This window comes from Heliconius melpomene, chromosome 15, assembly GCF_056956725.1.
Source record: "Heliconius melpomene rosina isolate 202511_hmr_F chromosome 15, ASM5695672v1, whole genome shotgun sequence".
NCBI classification, from domain to species: Eukaryota; Metazoa; Arthropoda; class Insecta; order Lepidoptera; family Nymphalidae; genus Heliconius; species Heliconius melpomene.
The window spans coordinates 5,632,118-5,659,898 of record NC_140403.1 but is presented as its reverse complement, the minus strand read 5'-3'; the positions used below and the strand labels follow the sequence as shown (position 1 = coordinate 5,659,898).

The following is a 27,781-nucleotide window of genomic DNA, read 5'->3' as shown; positions in this document are numbered from 1 at the left end:
AAATGTACTTATATATAGTAGTTACGTGCGGTATATAAGAAAAAATAATTAAACTTAACATATTACTACAGAAACGTTATAAGAATATAGTAAGTAATGCTCTAATTTTTTTAAAAATAATGATTGTAAATTTAATAATTCATAATATTAATTAATTTAGTTAAATTTTATATAATTTATTTATTTTATATTTAAATGGGTAATCTTTATAATTTTCAGAATGATAATATGAAATATTTCATTCTCACATCTTTACAGTCACGCCCTTGTGCCACCAGATCACCACTACATCCAGAATAAGGGAATATAATATATTTTAAAACAAAATCTCAATAACTCATTCAAAAACATAACCATTTAGCTTAATTGGACGTGAAGTCAATTACTAAGCTTTACTTAGAACAAAAAAAACAACAAAAGTATACGTGTATTATTCAAGTTCCAATTAGTGTGTAGGAGACGTGTTGCGTGAAAAAGTTTAAAAAATCCTTTTAAACATCACTAGAGCAATACGGGAGATTGTTTTTGCTCTCAAAGAAGGCAGCCTTTGAAAAAATACCTTTGTATGTGCTAAAAACAATGTTAACTAAGCTTAACATTATTTTAACTTCAGTAGTTTATGTAACAACATTTTTTTTTTTAAAAGCTTTTTCTTTAATTTATTTAACGGTAAGATAGTGGCAACAGTCAAAATGCTACATTCTCTGTTTTCTTTCCCAAAAATGAACACATTTTGAGTTGAGTGGCGTAACTCAACGCCGTATTTGGCCCTGTCAGAGCGGTGAAATGAAAACAATCTGTTCACTTTAATAAAGATCGAACTCACGATCTTTGCGTTTACAAACAGACGCTATCGATTGCGCCGCGGTGGCCTCATCTTTACTTGGTTTTATATACTTTTTGTATTTTGCATCGTAGCCCAAAAATCTGTGATATATCTCAATTTCCCCGACATCACTCCCTACAATTCTTGGCTAATCTATATATATAAAAGGACTTGTCCTCACTGACTGAGGTAAGACGCACGCACAGCCGTAACCGCTGTGCGTAGAAACGTGAAATTTGGACAGATGTTTACTTTCTTAACCTAGACATCCATTAAGAAGGGATTTTTAAAAATGTTAAACCTAAAGAGGTGAAATAGGGGTTCAAAGTTTGTATGGAAAAAAAATTAAATCGGCACCGATTTTTATCACATTTAAAATTTAGATTTTTAAAAGTATTTAATTAAATACGTATTTCATAGTTTTCTAGAATTCTCCCCCTAAGGGTGCAAATAAGAGGTTGAAAGTTTGTATGGAGAAATTCTTAGTTTGCCACCGATTTTTATAAAATTTGAAATTTAGACTCTTAAAACTATTTAATTGAACACATGTTTCATGGGTTATTAGAATTCACCCTTAAATACGCAAGCGAAGCTGCGCGCGTCCGCTAGTTTCCCATAAGATTATATCATTTACTGATTCTTCTGACGAATTTTTAAGTGCCCAAGAGTAGGCAACATTTAACTCTCATAGTTTGCTCCCATTTCAAATATTCTAACATGATGAAAGTCTTATTGAAGAATAAAATTTTGTCTTCGATTTTCAAAAAAAAACGTGAGAAGGCATAGGGAACGTTCGCCACTTTTCGCCGAATTTTTCGAGGGGTTACGCTATAAATGGCGGAATTCAACGCCGAGCTTTTGCCTTGGTGCCAGAACGAAGAAACTTAAGTATTAATAAATAATAATTTATTTCATCGAGTGCGCATCGAACTCACAACCATCGCGTTACAGTCACATCCTTGTGTCCATAGCCTCAAAAAAAAACAAATATCCTTAATATAACAGAATTCTTCATATATTTTTAGTCGTATATCCTAATTCAAGCTATCAGGTTTTACTAACAGACACTACAAGAATATTTATGTTTGCGCCAAGCTTTAATTACAAAACAAATAGCTTTCACAACAAGGTGCAACAGCCTAACTCCATTAGTCCTGGACGGTGGCAAGGTACGCCTATCGATATCGACCATCAGCTTAGAAGCTATGTTATAAGATTTATTGATATACGGCAAACGTGATTGTATAATTTATAGGTATATATAGTTATATATAGCATGAAATATAGTATGCATATAATATATCTCATACGAGTAATAATTGGAATAATAATAATTTATTTTTACTTCGTTTTTGTTACAATTTGCGTAATTCTTTTTTTTTGTTTTTTAGAGTTCTGTACCTCGAAAGGAGAAAACGGAACCTTTTGTTACAGGATCACTTTATTATCCGTCCGTTCGTCCGATTGTCAAGACCCTTTTTCTAAAAAATATTACAAACTTATATTTATAGTACATAATGAGTACATAACTTAAGTAACTTCTACTTCCTTTTCTCCAGTTGGTTAACTATAACCATGACATTAGTATGGAAGGTACGGTGCGCGAGTCGGGCTCGCACTTAACTGTTTTTTGATACGTAGACTAGATAGACTTTAATATCTAAAATATAAAAATGTAATAGACGAGAGACAATAAACAAACAATTTAATATCAAAGGTCAAATATCTCATCTTCATAAATTAGTCCATACAATACTAACGTTAATATAATGAAAAGATAACAAAAGCCTGGATATTGAATAGAGTTAAACAATGAGTTAGACATATATTAGATATATACATATGTACCTACATAGGAGTATCTGTAACTATGTTAGTCGCCGTGCTTGTGTGGCATGAACGTTTTCATTTGAAGAGCCAATATTGACTGGGATAGTTCAGGATTGCTTTGAAAATACTATGTTATATATGTAATTCGTGTAAAAAAATATATTCTAAGTAAAAAAAAAACTAGCCTAGTTTCTTTTCTATTAATAAAGTAAAGCTTTGTACGTGAACGTCACGGTCTGAGCAAGAAAAATAAAAAAATGCAGAAAAATAAGAAAAATCAATTCGACTGTGCCTTTAAATACGTATCCTATATCTTATAAAACAAAGTCGCTTTTCGTGTCTGTCTGTTGTTTCTAACTCTTCTTCTTCTAAACCATCCAACGGACTTTGATGCGGTTTTCACCACTAGGTCGAGTATTTTTCGTAGAAGGTTTATATATAGTTTATTATTTGTACATTCTTATGTAAATTAACATAAATACGATAAATATGTATAAAGTCCTACCCGTTGAGACACTTTCACGCATGCGCTGCTTTAAAGGTAAGTACTACATGAAAATAATGTACTGGAGTATTGTTCCTCTTAATAAGATCTACAAAAAAGTCCGGGACGGCATATTCATATCTTTTAAGAATAACGTGTAGTGATCATTTTTCTGTCTAAAAATAATAATGTCAATATATTTTTTATTGTGAATCATATTTTTCTATAATGGTATTAATCCTTATCCTTTAAAATACTTTATTAATTTTCTACGTTAAACGAAGATAAAATTTGCTTTTTACACTATTTCGAAATCGCGAATAGTTTTACAGAAAAACGCATTTAATTGTTGACACATCCCGATGTTCACACATCAGCTTTATGTTACTCAAGTTTCACTTATCCCTTACTCTCAGTATATAAATAAGTATATTAGTTACGTTGGCCATTTAACGTAGATCAAAACTGTCTTTTACTGTTTTTCATTTTAATGAGTACTTTAGAAGTTGTTACAATATCAAAAAATCCTTGCTGCGAAACGGCTCGCCACTTGCCATGCGTCCGCCGCGGCCGCCTGCCTTACACGCATCGGTGGTTCAGTGGTAGAATGCTCGCCTACCACGCGGGCGGCCCGAGTTCGATTCTCGGCCGATGCATTCTATTTAATTTTCCTCACAGGCAGCCACGTACTACTTGCTTTTCATCAGGGACAGAATACCCTCTTCAGCATTAACCATAAGCTCGAAAAAAAGACCCGCCTGTCTTTATAGCAACGAAGATTTAGATGCGTTTGCACGTATTGGATAATTGGAGTTGAATGTATTATTTCAGCGCGATATGGTATTGGTTTCATATATTTTGTAGTAGTTATTAGTAAGTAGGTTTTTGTTTATAATTTCTTCCGCTTAAAAATAGTCATTTAACTATCTAAAAATAGTCATTTAAATATATTTTCATAACTACTTGAAAAGATTAGTAGCACAGATTTAAAATTACAGTACCTACTAAAAATCCTTGCTGTGTAAAGCAATTGGAAAATCCTTATTGAAACTACGAAAATGCGGGTTGCATTAGGGTTTCATGAATTTTCACATTATCTTAAGTGCTTTGCAAACATACATTATATGAATAATCCAGTAGTAAAAGCGGGCGAAGCCGCAAGAGGGTCGCTAGTATATTATATATCAAAGTAACTGTAATTACATTGATGAACTACCTAATACACGGCGCCTGTCTAAACACGGCGTTGAGTTACGCCGATCAACTCGCAATGTCTCGAAAATTTGTTTGAAAAATCTGGAAACAGAGTATCTTATATGAGGAAAAATAAAAAGTCCTGCCATTCAACATGATGAAATCCCTTCAGAATTCGGCGGAAAGTGGGGAGCGGAATGTTTTAACTCCAGACTCTCTCTGCCTACCCTCAGGATACGTCGTGAAGCTGAAAAAAACGTAATATATTTTATTTACCTGAACGCAATATATGTCTACGAATTACGTTCGAAGAAAAGCAATCCTTCGCGTGATTTGATTTTGAGAACACCTTGTTTTTCACCAACAAAAGGTGCGGGAAAACTGTTTCTGAGAGACGACTTGCCTTTAGTTGGGGTATAAAATATTCTTGTTCCGCGCCATTAACCATGACAAAGATTGATTTTATTCTGCAAACTGCTAAGGAAATATGTGTTGGTGGTACATGCACGGAAAGTATTTACTTACGGTAAAAAAACATGTTTTGTATTTTTAACCCAGACGCAAAAGGAAGTGTAAGAAGTTTGACCTATCTGTGACACCATATCTCTAGAATGAATGTTTTTTTAATAGATTTGCTTATCTTTTTATTATTATTGATTAATTCTTTGCTAAGTTTTATGAAAATCAGATTAACATCTTTATTTTTTTTAAATCTGTCTTATTAAGGTTTTTGTTAAGGACCAATGGACCAAAAAGACTTAAAATAACTGTCGACATAACATAAGAAAAATAATATAATCTAGCTTATTTATAGAAATTATGAAAAAAACATATATCGGATATTTTCCCTATTTTTCAGCCATTCTCGATATTCTCCCGTGAACGTGAACGTGAAAAAATATAATAATATTATGATTAATATCAGCGGATGCACATAAATTTCTTGGTTCGTCGAGCGTGTTGCGTAATACGTTTTATTTACTAACATTATTATTGTTGACATGGCCTATATTGGATTAAGATATTTTTATAGTGGTTTTTATTTGAGAAACGAAAATTGACTATAGAAAACACAGTACATATTTTTCTTTTTCATGTTTTCTTTAAGTATTTTTTAAATTTATTGTTTTATTTTTAGTTGAAATTAAGCTATAGGTAAATAGAGGCGAAATATGGGTTCTATTCCCACTTGAGGAAATAAAATATTTATTATTTTTATTTCTTCGTTCTGGTCGAGGCATAGCACGGTGTTTAGTTCCGCCACTCAATACACCCCCAGAATTAGGCGGAACGTGGGCCATTGGACATGCTGCCAAGATAACCTCGAGCACTGAGAATGTATCATACACAATTATTAGTTATTTCCATTGATATACGACGCGAGTCCTTGGATAGAAGTTAATACTAAAATACAGATATCCTTTCCAGGTTTAATAGCTTTACAAATTGCAATACAGAAGTAATATTTTAATGTGTTCGCAGTGTCTTAACTCTAGGTTCTCTCTGCTGACCCTGCATTGTAGTTTTTTCTTATTTTGAGCGTAAAGCTAAAATAAAGTAGTTTCAAATACATGCGTGTTCAAGTAAAACTGTTTATTATATTACAAACTAGATGGCGTTGTACGAAGTTGAATCGCGCTATCATTACGTTCAGTTTGAAAATATAAGTAAGAAAAAAAAAGCGGATGAAACTGTGTTAACCGTGTGGGCGCGGTTAATTCTATCCCACTTCTGAAACAATTTTTGAAGTGCATGCTCTTGCGGCATGTGCCATGTAAATATAAATAACTAAAAATAACTATAAATATAATATTATATGTAATATAAATATAAATATATCTCATATATTATATATAATATATATTAATACTATATATTTTATTTACATTACATATAAATATAAAATTTTATTCAAAACACTGTCGTGAGTATGACTGTAACGCGACGGTTGTTGGTTCGATCCCCACTCGAGGAAATGAAATTATGAAATACTTATTTACAATTTTAAAATTGTATTTTCATTTCTTCGCTCTGGTGTCGAGGCAAAGAGCGGCGTTGAGGTCCACAGTTATAATACTATTCTTAATATATAATTGATGATTATTAGTTAAAACTTGGTCTTTTTAATCAAAAGATATATTTATTATTTATAGAATAAAATTATTATAACGTAGAAGAAGGCTTAAAAGACTGTTCCTGCTGGTGTAAAAATGGCAATAAAAACCCGTTTTAGAGACATTATAAGGTTGCTCAAATCATAATAAGAAGTTAGTTTGCGAGTTGGGGTCGTATTACTACAAAAGAAGCTGAATGCTTTCAGATCCACGATCAGAGAGAAATATGAAGAAAGGGTTTCCAAGAAGCTATACAGGTGTGCAACATGGAATGGAAATGTTGAAGGATGCTAGCAGAACCTTAGGAAATGTATGATTCAAACAGCTACAAAAGTGTGTGCTTTTAAAGTGGCTTTAATAAAAAGTGTGACGAGCAAGAAGAAATATAGCATTTTATAAAACCTATAAGAGCGATTTTAGCTTCACGCTGTATCCTGCACACAGCAGGGTAGGCAGAGGGAACCTAGTGTTAAGGACACTCCGTTCCCCATTTTCTGTCGATTTCTGAAGGCATCGCGTGTTGGCTGGCAGAACTCAAAGCTGCGCTTTGCCTCGATACCAGAGCGAAGAAATGGAAATATAAACGTAAATAAATATTTCACTTCCTCGAGTGGGGATCGAACCCACAACCGTCGCGTTACAGTCACACCCTTGTGCCACTGCGCCATGACGGCCTCGAAAGATGAAAAGCTATGACTTTGGTAAGTATAAACCGTTCCCTGAATTTCTAAATTTACTGTGTCTATTAGTAAAAACCGCCTCAAAATTTGTTCCATAGTTTAAAAGTAACACGCGTTCAATAGCAAAGCGTATATTATTATCTATATATATAAAAGGACTTGTCCTCACTGACTGAGGTAAGACGCACGCACAGCCGTAACCGTTGATGATAGAAACGTGGAATTTGGACAGATGTTTACTTTCGTAATCTGGACATCCACTAAGAAAGGATTTTGAAAAATTTTAACCCTAAAGGGGTGAAATAGGGATTGAAAGTTTGTATGGAAAAAAATTTAAATCGGCACCGATTTTCATAAAATTTTAAATTTAGATTTTTAAAAGTATTTAATTGAACACGTGTTTCATCGTTTTCTAGAATTCTCCACCTAAGGGTGCATATAAGGGGTTAAAAGTTTGTATAGAATTTTTTTTAAATCGGCACCAATTCTTATAAAATTTGAAATTCAGATTCTTAAAAGTATTTAGTTGAACATGTGTTTCATGGTTTTCTAGAATTCATCCCCTAAGGGTGCAAATAAGGGGTTGAAAGTTTGTATGGAAAAATCTTTAAATCACCACCGATTTTTATAAAATTTAAAATTTACTCTTAAAAATATTTTATTGAACACATGTTTCGTGGTTTTTTAGAATTCACCCCTAAATACGCAAGCGAAGCTGCGCGCGTCCGCTAGTACAATATAAACATAAATACCGACATCAAATAAAATTTGATTATTAATATATGAAAAAAAAATTATATAAGTAAAATATACTACGAAAAATTCTAACATGCAATTTGTAAATTGTTTACATTTTCTTCTATAAAGCGACAGTCTTCCAATCTGTTTAATGTCTCACTGTCCTCTTTGTTAGAGCCTCCATTTCCTTAGGATTCTTTTCCGAGATAATATTTTTTTTATGTTTTAAAAGCGTTCACTTGAAACTAAAGGCAAAGCAATGAATAAAAGTGTAATCTTTTTATTTTTTATAAAGAATATTTCTATGCTGCATTTTTATACTGTTTTTTATCGGATAAATCGTGTGCTAATTAATAAGTTGGATATAATTATTTTAAGTATATATTTTTCCTTTTTATAAAAGACTGTAAAAATTATTGTTTAAACAAGAAATAAATAAGGTATTTAATAAAACACCATATACTTCAATTATTGAATGGTTCCCACTCTTACCTTTTCGGTCGCCAGCAAAAGCCAGTAAAAGCTAACGATGTTGTATCGTTCTCTTACAGAGATCTCAACCTACACACAGACAGGTATTTTTTCTATATATATTATCTAAAATCAAATATATTTTTATTAAAATATTTTCTTTATCGCCAAATATAGCATTGAAACTAGACCTTAATGTGTGTTTATGAACAAGTTCAAAATAAATTATAAAATACTTAAACTATAGTCATATAATCAACAATTATCTATATACATAAAAAGGACTTGTCCTCACTGACTGAGGTAAGACGCACGCACAGCCGTAACCGCTCATGGTAGAAACGTGAAATTTGGACAGATGTTTACTTTCGTAATCTGGACATCCACTAAGAAGGGATTTTGAAAAATGTTAATCCTAAAGGGGTGAAATAGAGGTTGAAAGTTTGTATGGATTTCTTTTTTAAATCGGCACCGATTTTTATAAAAACTTAAATGTAGATTTTTAAAAGTATTTAATTGAATACGTATTTCATGGTTTTCTAGAATTCGCCCCCAAAGGGCGCAAATAAGGGGTTGAAAGTTTGTATGGGAAAATCTTTAAATCGCCACCGATATTTGAAAATTTGAAATTTAGACTCTAAAAAATATTTTATTGAACACATGTTTCATGGTTTATTAGAATTCACCCCTAAATAAGCAAGCGAAGCTGCGCGCATCCGCTATTAGCTTATATTCCAATTAAAATAATATATTAAATCCAGAAAGAGAACTTTTCATACATAAAACAACATGAGACGTATAAATAACATAATATCTCAATCTTAATAAATAAATATTCATGGGAAGTAAACACGTATAAAAATGTATTGATGTGAAAGAGAAGTAATACGTTTTGAGAAAATTTAAGTGTCTAAACGTGTTCGCTGCAGAAATGAAAACAAATTTATACAATGGAATTTACTAATACTCCATTTGTTTTATTTATTGCTATTGCAGCAAAACAAGTTGTTATAATAACAACCACCATTTTTAATATTTCAATCATTTACATGTATTAAGAAAGTGGCGAGCGGAGTGTCTAAACACTATCCCTCTTCCTACCCTGCAGATGCGGGATTCATATCCTTGATAAGGAAATGGCGAAAGTTGACCTGAAGCCCCGCAGAACGATGCCCCGAATTTAATTTTTCAGAAACAATTGTGCCCTACAGCCACGGGTCAACAGGGTTCGACCCCATTCATCTAAGTCAGCCGCCAGGTAAGCTATTAATAACTATACGAACAAACAAATCGGGATTGCTGTAGAACTTCGTATATAGCTTTTGAATAAATGTTATATGTTATTCACGCTATGTGATATATGGGGGGTGCTTTTTAACCGACTTTTTTTTTTCTATATAAAAACTTAACACTAAAACTGTAAGAAAATATGAAATTAAGCATTATTATTATTATTACAAAATTATAAAAGTAATAAACAAGCTAGCAGGATCTATACGGTTTTTGCCTACAAAGCTTCGCTTAAAGCGAATTTATGGCTTTGTTTTTCATAACAAGGGGCCGTTTATAAAGAGAATTATGATTAATTTCCTACCATTGCATAATAAAAATAAGATTATCCAACACAAATATTCGTTGTCGTTAAACTAAATACATATTTCTTTTCTGATTCACATATTTTTATTTTTGAATTTGATCTTTGTTTTTTTAGGGTTCCGTACCTTTTAGGGGAAAAAAAGAACCCTTATAAGATCACTTTGTTGTCCATCCAGCAATTTGGTATTAAAGCCGCTAGTTCAAGTGAGGTATAAGATGAAAGGGCTCTGGCTAAGCTAAGCTTGAATTTCAGAAAAAGCTTGAGACCTCCAATTTTTATACGGAACCCTCGATGTTTTTGTTTTTTAAGGTAAAATGGAAAGTGGAAAGTCACTATTTATTCTTTACTTAACTTAACTCTCAAAGGGTTTAATAGAGATATTTTAGAGTGTGAACACAGGACCTCTAGTTTTTGTTTATTTAGGCTCTAACAATCTGTTGTGCCGGATACTTAAACGAAGTAGAACATGAAAAGTTTCTATTTAATTTGTCGTTTATTTAATTTTAAATATATACTTCTAATTTAAGTATTATAGTGTTATAACGACAGAACTATATTTAGAATGGAAAAATACTTTTTGACAACGTGGAAAATTTTTTTACATATTGAGATTGGAATCAGCGGTTCTTTGATGGTTTCGCCTTTCAAAACCGTTCAAAATATTTATACGTTTCCTGAAAATGTTTTTAATAACATATATACATGATTAGACATATATTTGTACATACAAACTGTAGCTTACTCACAAAACAATTAATTTTCGAAGGCAATTTGCTCGAATGTCGTCCGTCTTCCAGCACATGAGTGACGGTAATTCTAATATGACTAGCCTATGCTAGCGGCATCGGGAGCGAGCACGGCTGTGACATATAGCGACATTAACTTGCTGTCTGGCTGATGTATGGGTACCTGCGCTTAACTACCACTGTTATTAATTAATTGTAGTCGGTATACTTGAAAAATGAACAATTTATACTCATAATTAACTTCCTTTAAAATAAAAATTAAATTTAATATCAGTTTTACGCTGTATTTCGCACACAGTACGGTAGGCAGAGAAAACATAGTGCTAAGACACTCCGTTCCCGTAACACTAGGTTCCCCCCTATGCCTACCCTGCTGTGTGCAGGATAATAAATATCTTTAAATAATTATTTTTAAATAAGTACCCACCTGGCTAGTCCAATTGTTTGTGGGTGGTTCATTAATTATATCATAATATAAGCACGGGAAGATCAAACAGTGACAAATTTGATATGCCCCTGATGATTAACGAGCAGTTGAAATTTCTTTGTTATTTAGCACAATAGATGTGACAAATTTCATCATTTGACATAAAAAAACAGTTTTGACAAATTATGCTAAATTACATTTTTTTTCTTCGCGCTGTATCCTGCACATAGTAGGGTGGGCAGAGGAAACCTGTGAATCTAGTGATAAAACACTCGTTTTCCATTCAGACACTTTCGTTCTCCACTCTCCGCCGAGTTTTCACAACCCGTCGCGTTCACAGTCACATGCTGTGCCTTTGCGTCACCAAGGCCTCACTAAATGTTATGAAAATACAAAAATACCTAATAAATTCGACTGTACCTTTTTCTCTGTACTAGATGTTTCAAAATAAGTGTGAAACAATTTTATGCATATGACATTATTTATATGTGAAATTTTTATTCATTTTCATATTTTAAAACTGTTCCATTTTTCTTCAGCAATATTTTATGTCAACGGAAGACCACCTTAAACTTTTGTAATAAAATACTGAAGTATCCGCAGGTAGCAGTATCTACTATATAAATTTTACAGTAAAATTTTACATTTTATGATAGAATTCGTATATAAAATATTTAATTATATACATTTATTTGATAAGATGATGAAGATTTCGCGTGAAAGGGGAAAAACTTTCTCATTTATAATATTAACTAGCGGCCCGCCCGCGGCTTCGCCTGCGTGAACTACGTTATTATTAATTTCTGTCTCTATGAGTACCTACGTCCTATAAGTGACGTCCATGCAATATTTGAGACTTCTAGCATTTGTAGTAACGAAGTTTCATACAAACTTTCAACCCTAAAAACAACCCCTTAGAAGTCGAATATTGCAAATTCCCGTCTTAGCGATCACCTACGTCCTATAAATAACTTCAATGCAAAATTTGAGATGTAGTTTCTGAGATTTCGTGATGAGTGAGTGACCTTTCGATTTTATATATAGGTATAGATATAGATATATAGATAAGACGTATCTACTTGTGACTTTTTTAATATGAAACGTATTACGTACTACGATATTACGTACGCTTTTAAAAAATAATTCGTAAAAATACTTTTAAATTTATATCAAATAATTCAAACTGCACAGCTACGAGACTTTACTGGGATTAACAGATCAAGAGATTTGTTACGACAGATATGCAAAGTACGCCCGACCAGCTGACTCTCGGCGTACACCACTCCAATACATAAACCTAATATGATTTTAAACGTGGCTTGAGAAAAATTGCATTTGTATGAAACAATGATATAAAATCTTATCGTCCTATACTGTGGTAGATAGAATAAAAACAAATTTTCTTTGGTCTGAATTGAAATTATACTCTACTGTTCAATTAGAGACATCACATGCTGCAGGTAGTAGGGAGGACAGAGGAAATGGACTGGACAGATGAATTTTTACCCAATACTGGGTATGTTGCCGTAAGGATTATCGTGGACTTTAATGAAAAGTGACCCTCGCTGTAAGCTCGGAATTAATTGAAGCCTTTTATGTGCTGAAATTTTGACCCAGAGCTTAAAATAATATAAGATTAAAAAGATTGCAAAATTTTTTCATCTATATATATAAAATCGAAAGGTCACTCACTCATCACGAAATCTCAGAAACTAGAAGTGCTAGGAATCTGCAATTTTGTATAGCAGTTACTTACAGGACGTAGGTGCTCGCTAAGACGGGAATATTCGATTTCTAAGGGGTTGTTTTTAAGGTCGAAAGTTTGTATGAAACTTCGTTACTACAAATGCTAGGAGTCTCAAATTTTGCATAGACGTCACTAGGACGTAGTCATGGAGACAGAAATTAATAATAACGTAGTTCACGCGGGTGAAACCGCGAGCGGGCCGCTAGTATATCATATAATTATGTTAAAGCACTCGTAGCACAGGGGCACAAGCATGTCACTATTAACACTACAGGTAGTGAGTTCGATTCCCATTAGATGTTCTATCATTTTACATGCAACACCTCCAGAATTCGGCGAAAAGTGAGGAGCGGAGAGTTTTAACACACGGCTCCCTCTACCTACCCTGTTACATGCGAGATACAGCGTGAAGCGAAAAAAAGATATTTTCAACTTTAATTAAAATTGAAGTAGACGTTTCAATTTAATTGAAATAACTTTTAAGTTTGATTCGTATTTGCGAATGAAAAATATTAGTTTTGTATATCATAGAAACTCTGGCCCGGAATACAGAAAATTTCAAGAAAATATTTGCTTTACTATTTTAAAACAGGTCACCGAAAGACTTCCATACGTCTGTCCCTTATAAAGGATTCATTAGTTTAAATGGCATTGCCCTTTCTTAGTGGGCGACGTAAATACTTAAACTCTTACCCTTTTAGACCTTTACTAATTAACCCGTTATAGTTATATTTGTCACAAAAACAACTATATTCCGAGAGGCCGTCGCGCGACGGTAGTGGGTTCGATCCCCTCTCGAGGGAATGGATTATTATTTATTAATATTTTAATTTATTTGCTCTGGTACCAAGGCAAGAGCCAAGCGTTGAGTTCCACTACTCAACACGGATTGCCTCGAAAAATTGGGGAACGGAGTGTCTTAACACTAAGTTCCCCTCTGCCAATCTTGCTATGTGCGGGATACAGCGTGTAGCTAAAATATTTTTTTAAGAAATATATTCGAATGAATAAAATTTTGTGAATAGATTATTATGTTGATATTTTAGTTTCCCGTATAGAAGAAGTTTACTGCGTCTCGCTACAACTTCTACACAATATCAGAGAACTTTTAATATGTTGTCTCAAAGGAAAAGATATACTACGAGAGACTCCAAGTTTAAAGTAGCTTAAGAAACTGATCGCGCGCTCTAAGATATGCTAATGTTGGCAGTTCTACATTAAAACACTACGCTTTATATTTTCTAGGTGATTTATATTTAAAATTTAGTTTGGAAAGCAGAAATTAAATATTTTAATCAGAGTTGATAAAACACTACTAAATATTTTAAGTAATAATGTATTTAATGCAAGCGGCCGATTTTCTATTCATATAATTTTTAACATAGATATAGATTTTATAGACTATCAAAATATACATACCGATAGACACATTATATGTGACAGCTGTCACAATAAAAAATAAAGAAATAAAATTGTATCAAATTTGTGACGTTTATAACATTTTTTTTACATAAACAATATTATTTCATATATTATTAATTATTTTTTAAATTTATAAATTATTATGGAGAAAAAACAAGTGACTTATTGCACGGACTTGGAAAAGTCTGTAATCACTAGTAACTTCGAGCGACGTGGCTGGGTTCAAGTAGGGCCTGAAGAGGAATGGAACTTTTACTGGTCCTTTACACAAAACTGTCGCACCTTATTCAGCATAGACAGTGGATACAGAATGACGGACAACCAAATAATCAACCACTTCCCGAACCACTACGAGCTGTCTCGTAAGGACTTATTGGTGAAAAATATTAAACGTTATCGTAAAGAGCTAGAGCGTGAAGGTAACCCTCTGGCTGAGAAATCAGAAATAACGTTAACCAATGGGCAAACCGCAATGAGATATACACACCTGGATTGGATCCCGGTCACCTATGTGCTGCCCGCCGACTACAATATGTTCGTTGAAGAATATCGAAAGTCACCTCAAAGCACTTGGATCATGAAACCTTGTGGGAAGTCACAAGGAGCCGGCATCTTCCTAATAAACAAGCTTTCAAAACTGAAGAAGTGGTCCCGCGAAGTGAAAGCTCCATTACACCCACAACTCGGAAGTAAGGAAAGTTACGTGATATCGCGATATATTGACAATCCCCTATTGATTGGGGGTAAGAAATTCGATCTGAGGCTATATGTATTGGTGACATCATTCCGCCCCCTCAAAGCTTATTTGTTTCGACATGGATTCTGTAGATTTTGTACCGTGAAATACGATACCAGCGTGACAGAACTGGATAATATGTACGTTCACTTGACAAATGTTAGCGTTCAGAAGCACGGCGGTGACTATAATAGTTTACATGGAGGTAAAATGAGTATACAAAATTTTCGACTGTATTTAGAAGGCACGCGCGGGCGGGCGGTGACCGATAAGTTGTTCGCTGACATGCAATGGCTGATAGTCCACTCTCTGAAAGCTGTTGCGCCAGTAATGGCTAATGACCGCCATTGTTTCGAATGTTATGGGTACGACATTATTATAGATAACCAACTGAAGCCGTGGCTTGTCGAAGTGAACGCGTCCCCTTCCTTGCAATCAACTACCCACAACGACAGGATATTAAAGTATAAACTGATCGACAATATAATTTCGGTGGTGGTGCCGCCAGACGGGATACCTGACGCTCGGTGGAATAAAATTCCAAGCGACGAAGCCTTAGGTGACTTCGACGTGCTGATCGATGAGGAACTAATGGAGAGGGAAGACGCGACTACTTCACGCTGTAATAAAAGTCGATTTAGAACAGGAGTTTATTAGTATATGTTTATTAGCAACTTTATTTATGTATTTATTTCATATAAAATCGATGAATTAGTAAAAATGTCAAAAATCTGTTCTTAATTTATGAATATTAATTAAAAAATATATGTAAAACACTAACTGTATTGCCTATACTCATTTTCCTTCAATTTACTTGTATTGTAAAAGTATAAGAAATTTTATGAAAAAGAAAATAACTTTTACGAGTCATTAATTTTAAGTCGCGCTATGAGCTTAAGCTTATCGATATTTCGTAACGATTGGCCCTTTGTTGCGATACGCGTTCGTGCGAACAGAATGTCCCTTTAATAAATAATATCAGATCTGTTTCGGGCTCACAATATGGGCGTGTGGTTTACTACAACATATATTTGTCTCCTTTTTCGATACTTTATGAAATATTACGATATTATTATTGTTGCTTGTACAATGATCAGGGTTAGATTTACTTAAAATAAATACGAATTACTTACAGAAACTCCTCCTCCTCGCTTATACAGAAATTTTGTATCTACTTCATTCACTTTTCGATAGCATGTCATATGTTACAAAGTTATTTTTTCAGGTTCGCGTTTTATCCCGCATATAGCAGAGCCTAGTGTTATGACACTCTTACTTTCTGTCGAATTTTGTGGCGGAGCTCACGCTGCGCTTCACCTTGTTTCCAGGATGAGAAAATGAAAATGAAAATATTAAATATCTTATTTCCACCAGTAGGAGTTGAACTCACAACCGTCGGGCTTACAGTCACATGACCTCGAAATCTATATATATAAAATCGAAAGGTCACTCCCTCATTACGAAATCTCAGAAACTACATGTACTAGGAATCTCAAATGTTGCATAGGAGTTACTTATAGGACGTAGGTGCTCGCTAAGACGGGAATTTGCGATATTCGATTTCTAAGGGGTTGTTTTTGGGGTTGAAAGTTTGTATGAAACTTCGTTACTATAAATGCTAGGAGTCTCAAATTTTGCATGGACGTCACTTATAGGACGTAGGTACTCATGGAGACAGAAATTAATAATAACGTAGTTCACGCAGGGGAAGCCGCGGCCGGGCCGCTAGTAATTAATAATAATTAGTACACAATCAATATCCGTAACTTCATTCATTATTCAATAGGTACTATATATCTGAAGTTCTCTTGTAATCCGAAGCAACAGTTACTTCCGGTTTGAAACATTAAATGGAGTAGATTTATCCACAAGTTTGATTCGAATTTAATTGTAGTATTAGCATTTTATAGGCAATTAACATGACTTTCATTTGGTTATTCTAAATACTTTTTTTAGCATCACGCTCTTACGTTAAATACTTCCTCGAGCGGGAATCGAACCCACAACCCATATTGTCAGTCACACTTTGCCCTTGTGTGACGATTGTTTGTATTGCACCGAACAAGCAATACAAACAATTCGAAGTTGCACCCGAATAGTGCTAAGTCATTAACACGTGGTACCCTTTGCATAGGTATACTGCTGTGGAACTAACAAAAAAGTTACCTCGGTATTTTTTTTTAAAGATTTTTGATAAATTTCAAGTCATATACATAATATATTAGGACGCTTGTACATACATGTATATAACATTTTGTCATACTCTTTTGGTTTATATTGCCTCGAGCCTTGAATTTAAATATAATTTATCATTTATATTATTTAGTGTGGATTTGAAAGATTACACTTGTATAATAACGAACTACCGCTAAAAGTATCACCGCAACGTTAGAGTATCGACACAATCCCGCCAACCTGTCACTCCCTCGCTATTCTAATGCTGCGAGTTAATTAAAGAACCTATTCGAAGCAGACTAATTAGAGATTAATCAGTTCACGTCCTCGATTCCATCGCATTTGAAAGTTTTTTTTCTCTTTATTTAGTAATTTCGTAATAAAGTCATTAAAAACAATAAATGTATTATTTTTTTATTTTATTGTTATTTTTAAATAATTTTAAGTTATTAGAAAATAATTATTTCAAATCTTCTCATTAATGTTAAAATAATCTTTTCATTAAAATAAATTTATAAAATAAACAGAAAATTTAATTTATACTACAGCATAGAAAGCTCTGAAGGGCGCTGCAAAAGTCTTAAATGGGGACCTTTTACGGTTTGTATAAATCCGTCAACGTGAAATCGTTTTGTGAATGCCTCAATCGAAAAGTAATTTCTCAAAGCAATAGTATTTATTGAAATTGTGAGGCACGGTGAGGTTTATGGAAATAGACTAAATAATAGAATACTTGTAAAGATTTTCTTTTTAATTTTTAGGGTTTCCTGCTTCAAAAGGTAAAAACGGAATTTGTGGCATTACTCAAAAAAACTTACTATGCATCTGTCAAAACCATATACAGAAAATTTTTACGTCTAAGTCAAAAAGACACGAGGATTTATACACAAATTTCCATGTATTTTATGGAAATTAATAGGTATTTAATAGAAAAAAAATAATTACAAATTTATATTTGTAGTTAATTTCATACAAAATGAGTGTATGGACCCGCAAATGATGTTTGTCAACTCTTATTAATTGCACTTAACCCGTTGACCTACAATCCTGGAATTAGTATGAGATTGTAATATAAAACCTAAAACTTTCACCATAGTCAGCAACTTAAGGCTTTATTTACATTGCAAATAAGACTCTTATATAAAACAAGAAATATTCAAGTGCTTGTACATTACGTGCTCTATAGAAGTGTTTATGTAAAGCTGGAGTGCCCTTTCAAGAGGAACAAATGGTCGCTATTTAAGCTTTCCCTTTCAGACCGCCCTGTCAGTAGTTAGGCACTCTCTACCGCCTTACGTCGGATTATTTGAAACCTTTGTACACAGCAAGTATGAGGCAGGCTTGTGGAGGTAAGATGTTTCACTTAACTGGTTGCTACCTTATATTTCCTCTTTGTACATAGAAATTATGTGATAAACGAATACTTGTGGTAGAAGTCGTTCTATTTGTTTTATAAATATAGGTTTTTAACTTTAATTTATTATTTCATAATAGTAAAATTAAATAATACTAGATACTCTTATAATAAGAATAAAATATTTTTTTAATAAATTGTTATATAATCCTTCTACTTACTTATAATAATTCAAGCAAGCGACATGTTTTGATTAAATAGAGCTTTTAGGAAAACACATTCGCGCAAAGAAAAGTAATAAACTAGCTTTTTTATCGACTTCGCCCATATTACATTTGGATTTCCTTCCAAAAAGAAAATTATCACTATAAAACTGATGTATGTACATGGTTTAGGTGCTTAGGAGAAATAAATGATTATTTATTTTATATTACATGTAAGATACATTTACAAGCGGTACAGCGACAATTCTGGATTCGATTCCCATTCGGAGGAATTAATATTAATAATTTTCATTTTATCTGTGTCAACAAACACTATATTTAATGTCTACACCAGTGTACCAACATAGCAAGTTCACTTCAATTATGATAAAAGTTTAATTTTATATAGAAAGGTCAATCTCATTTATTCCACAACATTATTTCTTCTTACAATATTATTGGTTTCTTGTGTGGTTCCATTGTAATCCATTTTCTGCTTCCTGTGCAAACATGGAACACATTTATTATGATAAGTTTCTTCGGGTGCTCATAAATTTACGCGCTCTGTTGAGCATTCGCTTAAGATATATTTAGAGGATGACAATAGAAGCCAAATTCTACTTGAACACACATAATAGTTTTAACGTTTAATGTTATTTCTTAGCTTAACTTAGCTTTACGTATTCCTACCGGAGTAGTCAGAGAGAAGGGAGAGCTAATCTTTGCATACTTCTTTCGCCTCCTCCATTGTCATTAATCTCTTCATATATGCTCTCCGGGGTGTCATATTAATTTACAAATAAATAAATATTAATTGCTTAAGTAGCATATATATTATAAAGGCCGTCGTGGCGCGGCAGCACAAGGGTGTGACTGTAACGCGACGGTTGTGGGTTCGATCCCCACTCGAGGAAGTGAAATATTTTTATCCGTTACCGTTTATATTACCATTTCTTCGCTCTGGCCACTCAACACGCAATGCCTCCAGAATTCGGCAGAAAGTGGGGAACGGAGTATCTTAACACCAGGTTCCCTCTGCCTATCCTGCTGTGTGCGGGATACAGCGTGAAGCTGATTATTTTTTATATATATTATTATGATATATGTACTTGTAAACAATACGAGTATACGCTATCTGTTATATGATTTAAGTTTATGATATACTAATCATTACTTAAATGAAACTTGTATCATGTAATTTTTATTGTAAATTTAAGGAACCAAAGCCACGCACTTACACATGTTCATAGATAAGTTTGCATTAATTCTAAACTGTACAAGAATTTATAATAACATAATATATTTGGCTGCAAAGTTTATCTCTACAGTATTACGTAAATAACTATTTGGCGGTCTTGTGTACACAATGACGCGAGCCGCAGCCAGTCAAGTACGCTTAAATATAATTGTACTCGGTCATATTAATTAACAAAACAACTAAGTGCTTTAGGTTTATGTGCTTTTAGGTTAACATTTTGATTTTTTTTTACTTAAATAGAAAAGGTTGTATACGCTAAAACTATACATCTTTCATATTCAGATTACATTATCTGTATTTTTATCCAATAAATATAATACCGGCTTTTATAAGGGAATCTAGTGTTACAACACTCCGTTCCCCACTTTCAAAAACCATAACAACAATTTACATACAATTAATTGTTGTTTAGTTTAAAAATGTTACTTTCTAACTCACAACGGCTACGATAAATACTGTTAACATCAAAATAGCTGAAAACACAGCCACAACATTTATTAAGGCCATAACGCTGCAGAGTCGGGCTGAGTGCTAAAAGTTGTAAATCGCGTGAGCTTAGTCTCTACTTCTGGAAACAAAATGGCGAGTGATTTGTTTTGTTTAGCATAAAATCTGATTTCCCGAATAGATTATTATATAAATTTTGTCGTAAGATTCAATTTTTTTTTACTTTTGTTGCATATTTCTTTGATTTTATAGCATAATAAGTAAAATCACAGATAAATATTAAATAAATACAAAATATAGTTATTACTAATTAGGACGTTGCTATCATCAACTGTTTATAAAACTATAGCAACTGTAGTTTAATAAATCAATACTTCCTTGGAAACTCTTAAACAGGCTTTAACAGCGTACTTAGCGCTGCCCGCTTAAAAACAAATAAAATAATAAAACCTGAAATAATTCTACCATTTTATTATAATAAAAGTTTTAACAATGAATGCCGACGCGAAAAAAATGGCGGCCAGTTTATATGGAAGAGTAAACGCCCCAGTGGAAAGGTTTCGCGTTAATTTCTGCACGGACATGGAAAAGTCTGTTTTGATGAGCAATTTTGAAAGGCGTGGTTGGCATCAAGTTGGACCCGATGACGAATGGAATTTTTATTGGGCATCCACTCAAACATGTCGAAATTTATTTAGTGTCGAGAGCGGCTACCGAATGAACGATAATCAAATGATAAATCATTTTCCTAATCACTATGAGCTGTCTAGAAAAGACTTACTGGTAAAAAATATAAAACGCTACCGAAAGGAATTGGAAAGAGAAGGAAGCCCCATGGCCGAAAAGGCTGAAGTAGTTTTACACGGAGGTCAAGTTGTTACACGCTACGTTCATCTTGATTTTATCCCAGTGACATTTGTTCTCCCAGCGGACTACAACATGTTCGTGGAGGAATATCGTAAATCACCACAGAGTACATGGATTATGAAACCATGCGGAAAATCCCAAGGCACGGGGATCTTTCTTATAAATAAACTATCAAAGTTGAAAAAATGGTCCAGAGAGGCGAAAGCTCCTTTTCATCCACAACTCAGTAAAGAAAGTTATGTTATTTCTCGATACATAGACAACCCGTTGCTAATAGGCGGTAAGAAATTTGATTTAAGGCTGTACGTTTTAGTGACATCTTTTAGACCTTTGAAAGCCTATCTGTTTCAACTGGGATTTTGTAGATTTTGCACTGTCAAATATGATACTAGTGTAACCGAGCTAGATAATATGTACGTACATTTAACTAATGTTAGCGTACAAAAACACGGCGGCGATTACAATAGCATACACGGAGGTAAAATGAGTGTGCAGAATTTACGTTTATTTTTAGAAGGCACAAGAGGCCGGGCTGTTACCGAAAAATTATTTGCTTCTATACAATGGTTGATTGTACATTCTCTTAAGGCTGTGTCATCAGTTATGGCTAATGATAGGCACTGTTTCGAATGTTATGGTTACGACATTATAATAGATAACCAATTGAAGCCGTGGTTGGTAGAAGTGAATGCTTCGCCGTCACTTACATCAACAACTGTTAATGATAGAATAATGAAATACAAATTAATAGATAATATTATATCAGTGATCATCCCCCCTGAAGGTATGCCGGACGTGCGTTGGAATAAAGTGCCTAGCGGTGAAGCTCTTGGTAATTTTGATTTACTTATTGATGAGGAATTGATGGAGAAGGAAGATTCTGCTAGTGTTACTGGGAGATCAAACAAAAATAATAAGAAATAAGTATGTAATAGTGTAAGTTAAATTGTAAGTATTAAAAATGTGAAAAATGTAAGTTATATACTCCTTTATGCTAATATAAAACATATTTTAAGTTGAAAATTTATGCAATTTAGTTGTAAGTGCAAAAAAAATACAAATTTATATAATTATTAAAAAGTTTAAAAAAAACATAGCTGATGACAAATATCTTTTGTTACTTTGAACATTTAAAATATATAATTTACATATGTATAATTATTTTCTTATTAACTTCACTTTTTAAATAAAAAATTAAGAAATAAGTAAAGATATATGTTAATTTATCGTATTTTATTTCAAAATTAGATTAAATTGAAAACGGCTCCCGCCACTTCAAAAAGAAATATTGTAATAGAGAAGAACCAATATTAGACGACTAGTGCTTTTACAGGAATAGAAATCGCTCTTATGATGTTCTTGTAATTAAAGCTATAAATTGCAAAGTTAGACAATACGAGTATGCCCGATGCCGGTTTGAGAGATTGTGGTAACCAATTTTATTGTTTGATTAAGAAAATGTTGGAAAGTTTAGCGAGTTCAGTTCAAATTTGATCAGAGATTAACGATAGAACCGACGAGCGATTTTAATGAAATAGCAAACTCCTCGGATCAGTACCATCTTGTGAGAACGCTTGTGAGGATTTTAAAGAACAGAATTTTAAACGATTTTAAGAATTTTTATTAAATAATATCACATGTGAATTATAGGGATAAAAATTAATATATTTCCATTCTTCTCAAAAATCTCCATCCTAATTTAATTTAATAATACGCAAAAAATAACTGGAATGTGGTTCCGTTCTCGTTCTTGTTTGCAGCAAGATTGTTTTCACTCAGCGCATTTCAAGTGTAACCTCTACATTCATAAAAGCCTTCTAACCACAAACGTAGAGTGCGCCGTAGTTTACTTTCTACTCAGTATAATGAAATGCATTAAAGTACGTATTTAAACTAGGATTATATCTGGAAGAGTGTTTGAGGAAAATGTGTGCTTAATCTTTACAGCTTCGACGGATGTGTCTATATGTACTGAGAATCTTGTATTTGTGTTTTTTTAACAATTTGTATAACCATACTAAAACGTTATGTTAAATTTTATAGAGACATGTTTGTTGTTACGTATATTGTAAAAAATAGTACAATTTTAACACAGCTTTCAATCTAAATAAAATAGTGAAACTTGGCCGTTGCTTAAATTATAAGAATCCAAGTTGGCTTTTGTTTACTTTAATTAAATCTTTAACGCAAAGGTTTAGTAAAAAGCGTTTTTTCTGAAGAACATAAACGAAGGAGTAAAGTGCTTGTTTTTTGAGAAATGAAAGAAATACAGTCTATTAAAATTCCCTTTAGGAAAGAATTTTTTTTCTAGAACACGTAGAGAATTTGAACGGAGCAAGATTTGAACCTGCACGTCTTGGATACCGGTAAAATGCTCTGACCACTAAGTCAAACGTTCTGTTGCTATTCATATTCTTTCAAATTAAAAAAAAGTATTGTAGGTGGAATGCGGGCGAAGCTGCGAGTGAGCGGCTAGTCTTATATTTTGAAACAAAACATATATTATGATTAAAATGCAAACGTCTGTTCACTATTTCTAAAACCAGTAAAAAATCGTAGCATATTTTAAAGAAAATAGTTTATTGAAGCGCCCGTACCGTATTACAAAATGCAGTATTACTTTCTTTCTCCAAGTATTTCGTTTTCTCACGTGCTAGCCTTTGTTAGTCAAGATAATACCCGATGGAAGCCAAGCTTTTCAACAGCTACGTGAGAAAACGAAGCGTGATAATATTTATTCAGTGTAGGTACCTTCAGTTCACGTCGTTCAGCCCAACTGCAAGGCACAGATGTTGAGGATGTTCCAATTTATCATTTGAGGAACTGGATTTTAATGTAGAAGATATTATTTTGAGGATTCTTTATGTATGAATAAATAAAAAATATATATATTTTTTAATTTTATGCAATCAAGGTTTTTGTTTTTTTTTAAATATTTTTTTATTTAACTTATCGACTCGAGTTCGAGCCCACAAGCCTAGAGCAAAGGTTCACTGGGCACTGCGCCATGATAGCCTCGTTATGTTGTTATTATTCCTGTATTTTAATATGTTAATAATTTAATACGTCAATTTATATATTCGATAACGTGAAAATGAACACATTATAAAGGGTAGCATGACAGATTGACAGTAATTACCCACTAATTTGTTTAGCATCATACAATGGAGAGCATCCAGTGATTCAGCTGATTACACGAAAATTCCCTAAAGCGCTTGCTGATACGTCGGGATATACGAGATTATTATGTTTATGGCCTGTGTTTATCGATCGGGTATCATAAAATTATTCCTTTTCTAAAGTACTAGATTTTTTTCCCATTTTCCGCGCAACTCTGAGTGCTACTTCTCATTCAACAACCTCGACACCAGAGAGAAGAAATGAAAGTAATTGATATTTAATTTCATCGAGTGGGAATCGAACCCACAACCTATTACGTTTACAGTCACACGTTTGTACTCCTGCGCCACGAATGGGCTAGAAGTACTAGAATTAATATAAGCGTGTAACCCATTCATAAGATTGTTTGTGTGGATTTGTAAAACGGAAAATTTCATTCCTGTGGGAATCAAGAGAAATTACTTTTATTGTTTCCCTTCACTTTGCAAGGACATGCCAACGGATGAACGGAATCTTTATATAATATAAAACAAAGGCGTTCCCCAGGGATGTGCGTGTAGATCGTTCAAAGTAGATATGAGATGAATTTTAATGTGAATGTCACTAATATGGAACTTCGAGAAGAAAGTTCATATGTAACTACTCTATAATTTAACTCATATCCCAAATATAGCAGGTTAGGCAGAGGGAACCTAGTGTTAAGACACTCCATTATCCATTTACTTTGTATTATTCAAACATAAATAGGTTTCAATTTCTTAACTATAGTTTATTATTTTTGGTAGCGATAGAGTATAGCTATGACGAAATAAATCATCCATTACATTATATTTACTGCAGGGAAACACGAACAAGGGTTGATTACTATTGATATTCCCATTTGCTAAATGATGAATCACTATATTACCATCTAGGGAACATCTGTCCCTCAAACTACCAAAACTTCTAAAAACAAATTAAAGCTACCGAACTGTTAAAGTCAAGCTGTTTTCCGCAGGGTAGGCAGAGGGAACCTAGTGCTGAGACTAGACCTAGTGAGAGATACCCCTGCCAAATAAATCGAGAAATGGGGGGCCGTCTCCGAAATAAACTGTGTCAGTTACGTAATGCGCTAAGTAAATACTCGAAAAGCAAAGCGATTGTAAATATTTTGTTCATATCTTTAAATATATTATGATTAACTTTTGATATGTAAATTTGCAGTGAATTATTTACTCGTACATATCTCATGTTAATTATCCGGAAATACTGTTTAAGCATCATTTACACGTAGTATTTTCGATAATCGAATTTGCTCATAATCTTTAATATTGATTATTTTTTTTTCTTATCGTAATTAAAAGGTTTTTTGTAGGTTTATATAGGTTTTAGAAATAGAAAACCCGAAATATTTACATGAAAAATTAACAACTGTATAATAGATAACTATATTTACTACATACATATTCCTATGTCTAAGCAGAGAGATTGCAAAAGTCAACTATTGAAAATATGCTTATAGTTAAATAGATTTTTTACAGACGTACACAACAATATGCAATATTTTTTCTTTATCACGCAATACTTCCAGAATTCCGGGTACGGAGGTGTCTTAATGAGAATGGAGAGTTTTAACACTAGGTTCCCAAGATCCCTCGGCCTACCCTGCTATTTACGAGATACAAAAATAATCTCTCGCAAAAACAGTTGTAAAGTCTACAATTTCATAAACCAGTGCGAGGCGAGCGGGTCGCTAGTCTTACATAAGCTAACATTTAATGGAGACCCAATTAGTATCTTGGGAGCGATTACGCTGCAAGGTTGGAAAATTCTTTTTCAAACCTTTCCTTATTTTCATGTTATATGGATCATTTTCATCTAAAATGTTTCCAAGGACGTCACCATCTACAGTTTCAAATTATATTTTTTTGTATATACTCGTATGCTTTAACAAAAATATATTAATTTATAAATATAAATAAAAATCAGAACTGTTTTATTCTTTTATATTTAAGATTCTAATAACTAATTATTAGATCTGTTTGTGCAAAAGAAAAAGATTTTTTCACAACTAATTAATAAGAGTGCAAAATGGCTCTGAAAACAGCAAGCTCATATCGTAATGTACACCATTGACTGTTCCTATAGCACATTAAATCCATTACGAAAATGAAAACAGAATTTTGCTGACATGCCTAGTCGATTCAATTAAGTAGCTTAACAATTCAATTTATTCAATATTTTTCATTCATTTTCATTTCTTTGCGTTGAGGTTGACAACTCAACACCTAATGGCTCCAGAAATCGGTGAATAATGGAGAGCGGAGTGTCTTAACACTAGGCTCCCTTTGCCTTTAATAATATGTGCGGTATACAGTGAAAAGCAGAAAAAAAAATTCAATACATGCAAAGGGACAAATTTATATGCCGTATATTTGGCAGTTTATACAACTTTATGTCAAATATTTGTATTTTTTTATTTTCCCTACTGTGTGCGTGATTAAGCGTGAATCAGATTTTATTTTCATGATTTTATTAAAATATATATTTTTAACAGTACATATTTTAATAAGGCCATTTATAGTACGTTATGAAGCTCTACTATTATAAAAGATGTTATTAAACTATGTACGAGTATTTTGATAAAATTTTATCTCCATTTTATTGGCACGAAATTAAAGTTCGTGGCGCAAACTGCATTCGACGTAAAAACTTTTCTTGTAACTTGACAGTTCTTTTTTTTATATAGAACGTTCAGGGCTCGGAAACGTTGAACTTGTTTCGAATAAAAATTTATTAAAAATTTAAGATACTTATTTGATTTTTCTGTTATAACATTTTTTGTAAGGTAAGCTAACGTAAACGACTATTATTTACAGCTTTTTCTTTTACTATCCATCCAGTAAAATATCGATCAGTTCAATAGATTTACTATCATAAAACTTTTCTTTATATGTGTAGATTATTATAATAAAAAGCCCGGCGTTAAGTTACGCTACTCAACACGCAATACAGAGACGAACAGAGTGTCTTAACATCTTACCCATCCCTCTGCCTAGCTTGCTGTATGCGGGATACAGCGTGAAGCTGATTTATTTTTTTATTAGGGTTCCGTACCTTTTATGCATAAAAAAACCTTTATAAGATCACTCTGTTGTCCGTCCGTCAGTCTGTCTGTCTGTCTGTCTGTCTGTCTGTTACGACCCTTATTTTTTATATAGCAATAACATTTTTTTCATTTAAAAACTTTATAAAAATATATTTTCTTTTAGACTTTAATTTATAATCATAGCATGCCCTACAAGCTATACTGGTCAGACACCACTGAATTGCGGTATGACGGCTCCAATTTAATAAAATATTAAA

General features: G+C 33.0%; 2 protein-coding genes, 1 non-coding gene and 1 pseudogene across 3 annotated transcripts in view; 3 read left to right on the top strand and 1 right to left on the bottom strand.

Annotated features, from left to right (window-relative positions):
- LOC146531455 (4-galactosyl-N-acetylglucosaminide 3-alpha-L-fucosyltransferase 9-like) overlaps positions 1-27,781 on the bottom strand; it is a 251,987-nt gene that overhangs the window by 60,838 nt on the left and 163,368 nt on the right. The gene's annotated exons all lie outside the window — the stretch shown is intronic.
- TRNAG-ACC (transfer RNA glycine (anticodon ACC)) lies at positions 3,726-3,796 on the top strand. The gene has a single exon. It is a non-coding gene; the product is annotated as a tRNA-Gly (tRNA).
- LOC146531462 (polyglutamylase complex subunit TTLL1-like) lies at positions 14,419-15,669 on the top strand. Its single transcript, XM_085198533.1, has one exon. It carries the CDS (start codon positions 14,419-14,421, stop codon positions 15,667-15,669), a length of 1,251 nt encoding a protein of 416 aa, XP_085054659.1.
- On the top strand, positions 20,881-22,358 carry LOC146531461 (polyglutamylase complex subunit TTLL1 pseudogene; annotated as a pseudogene).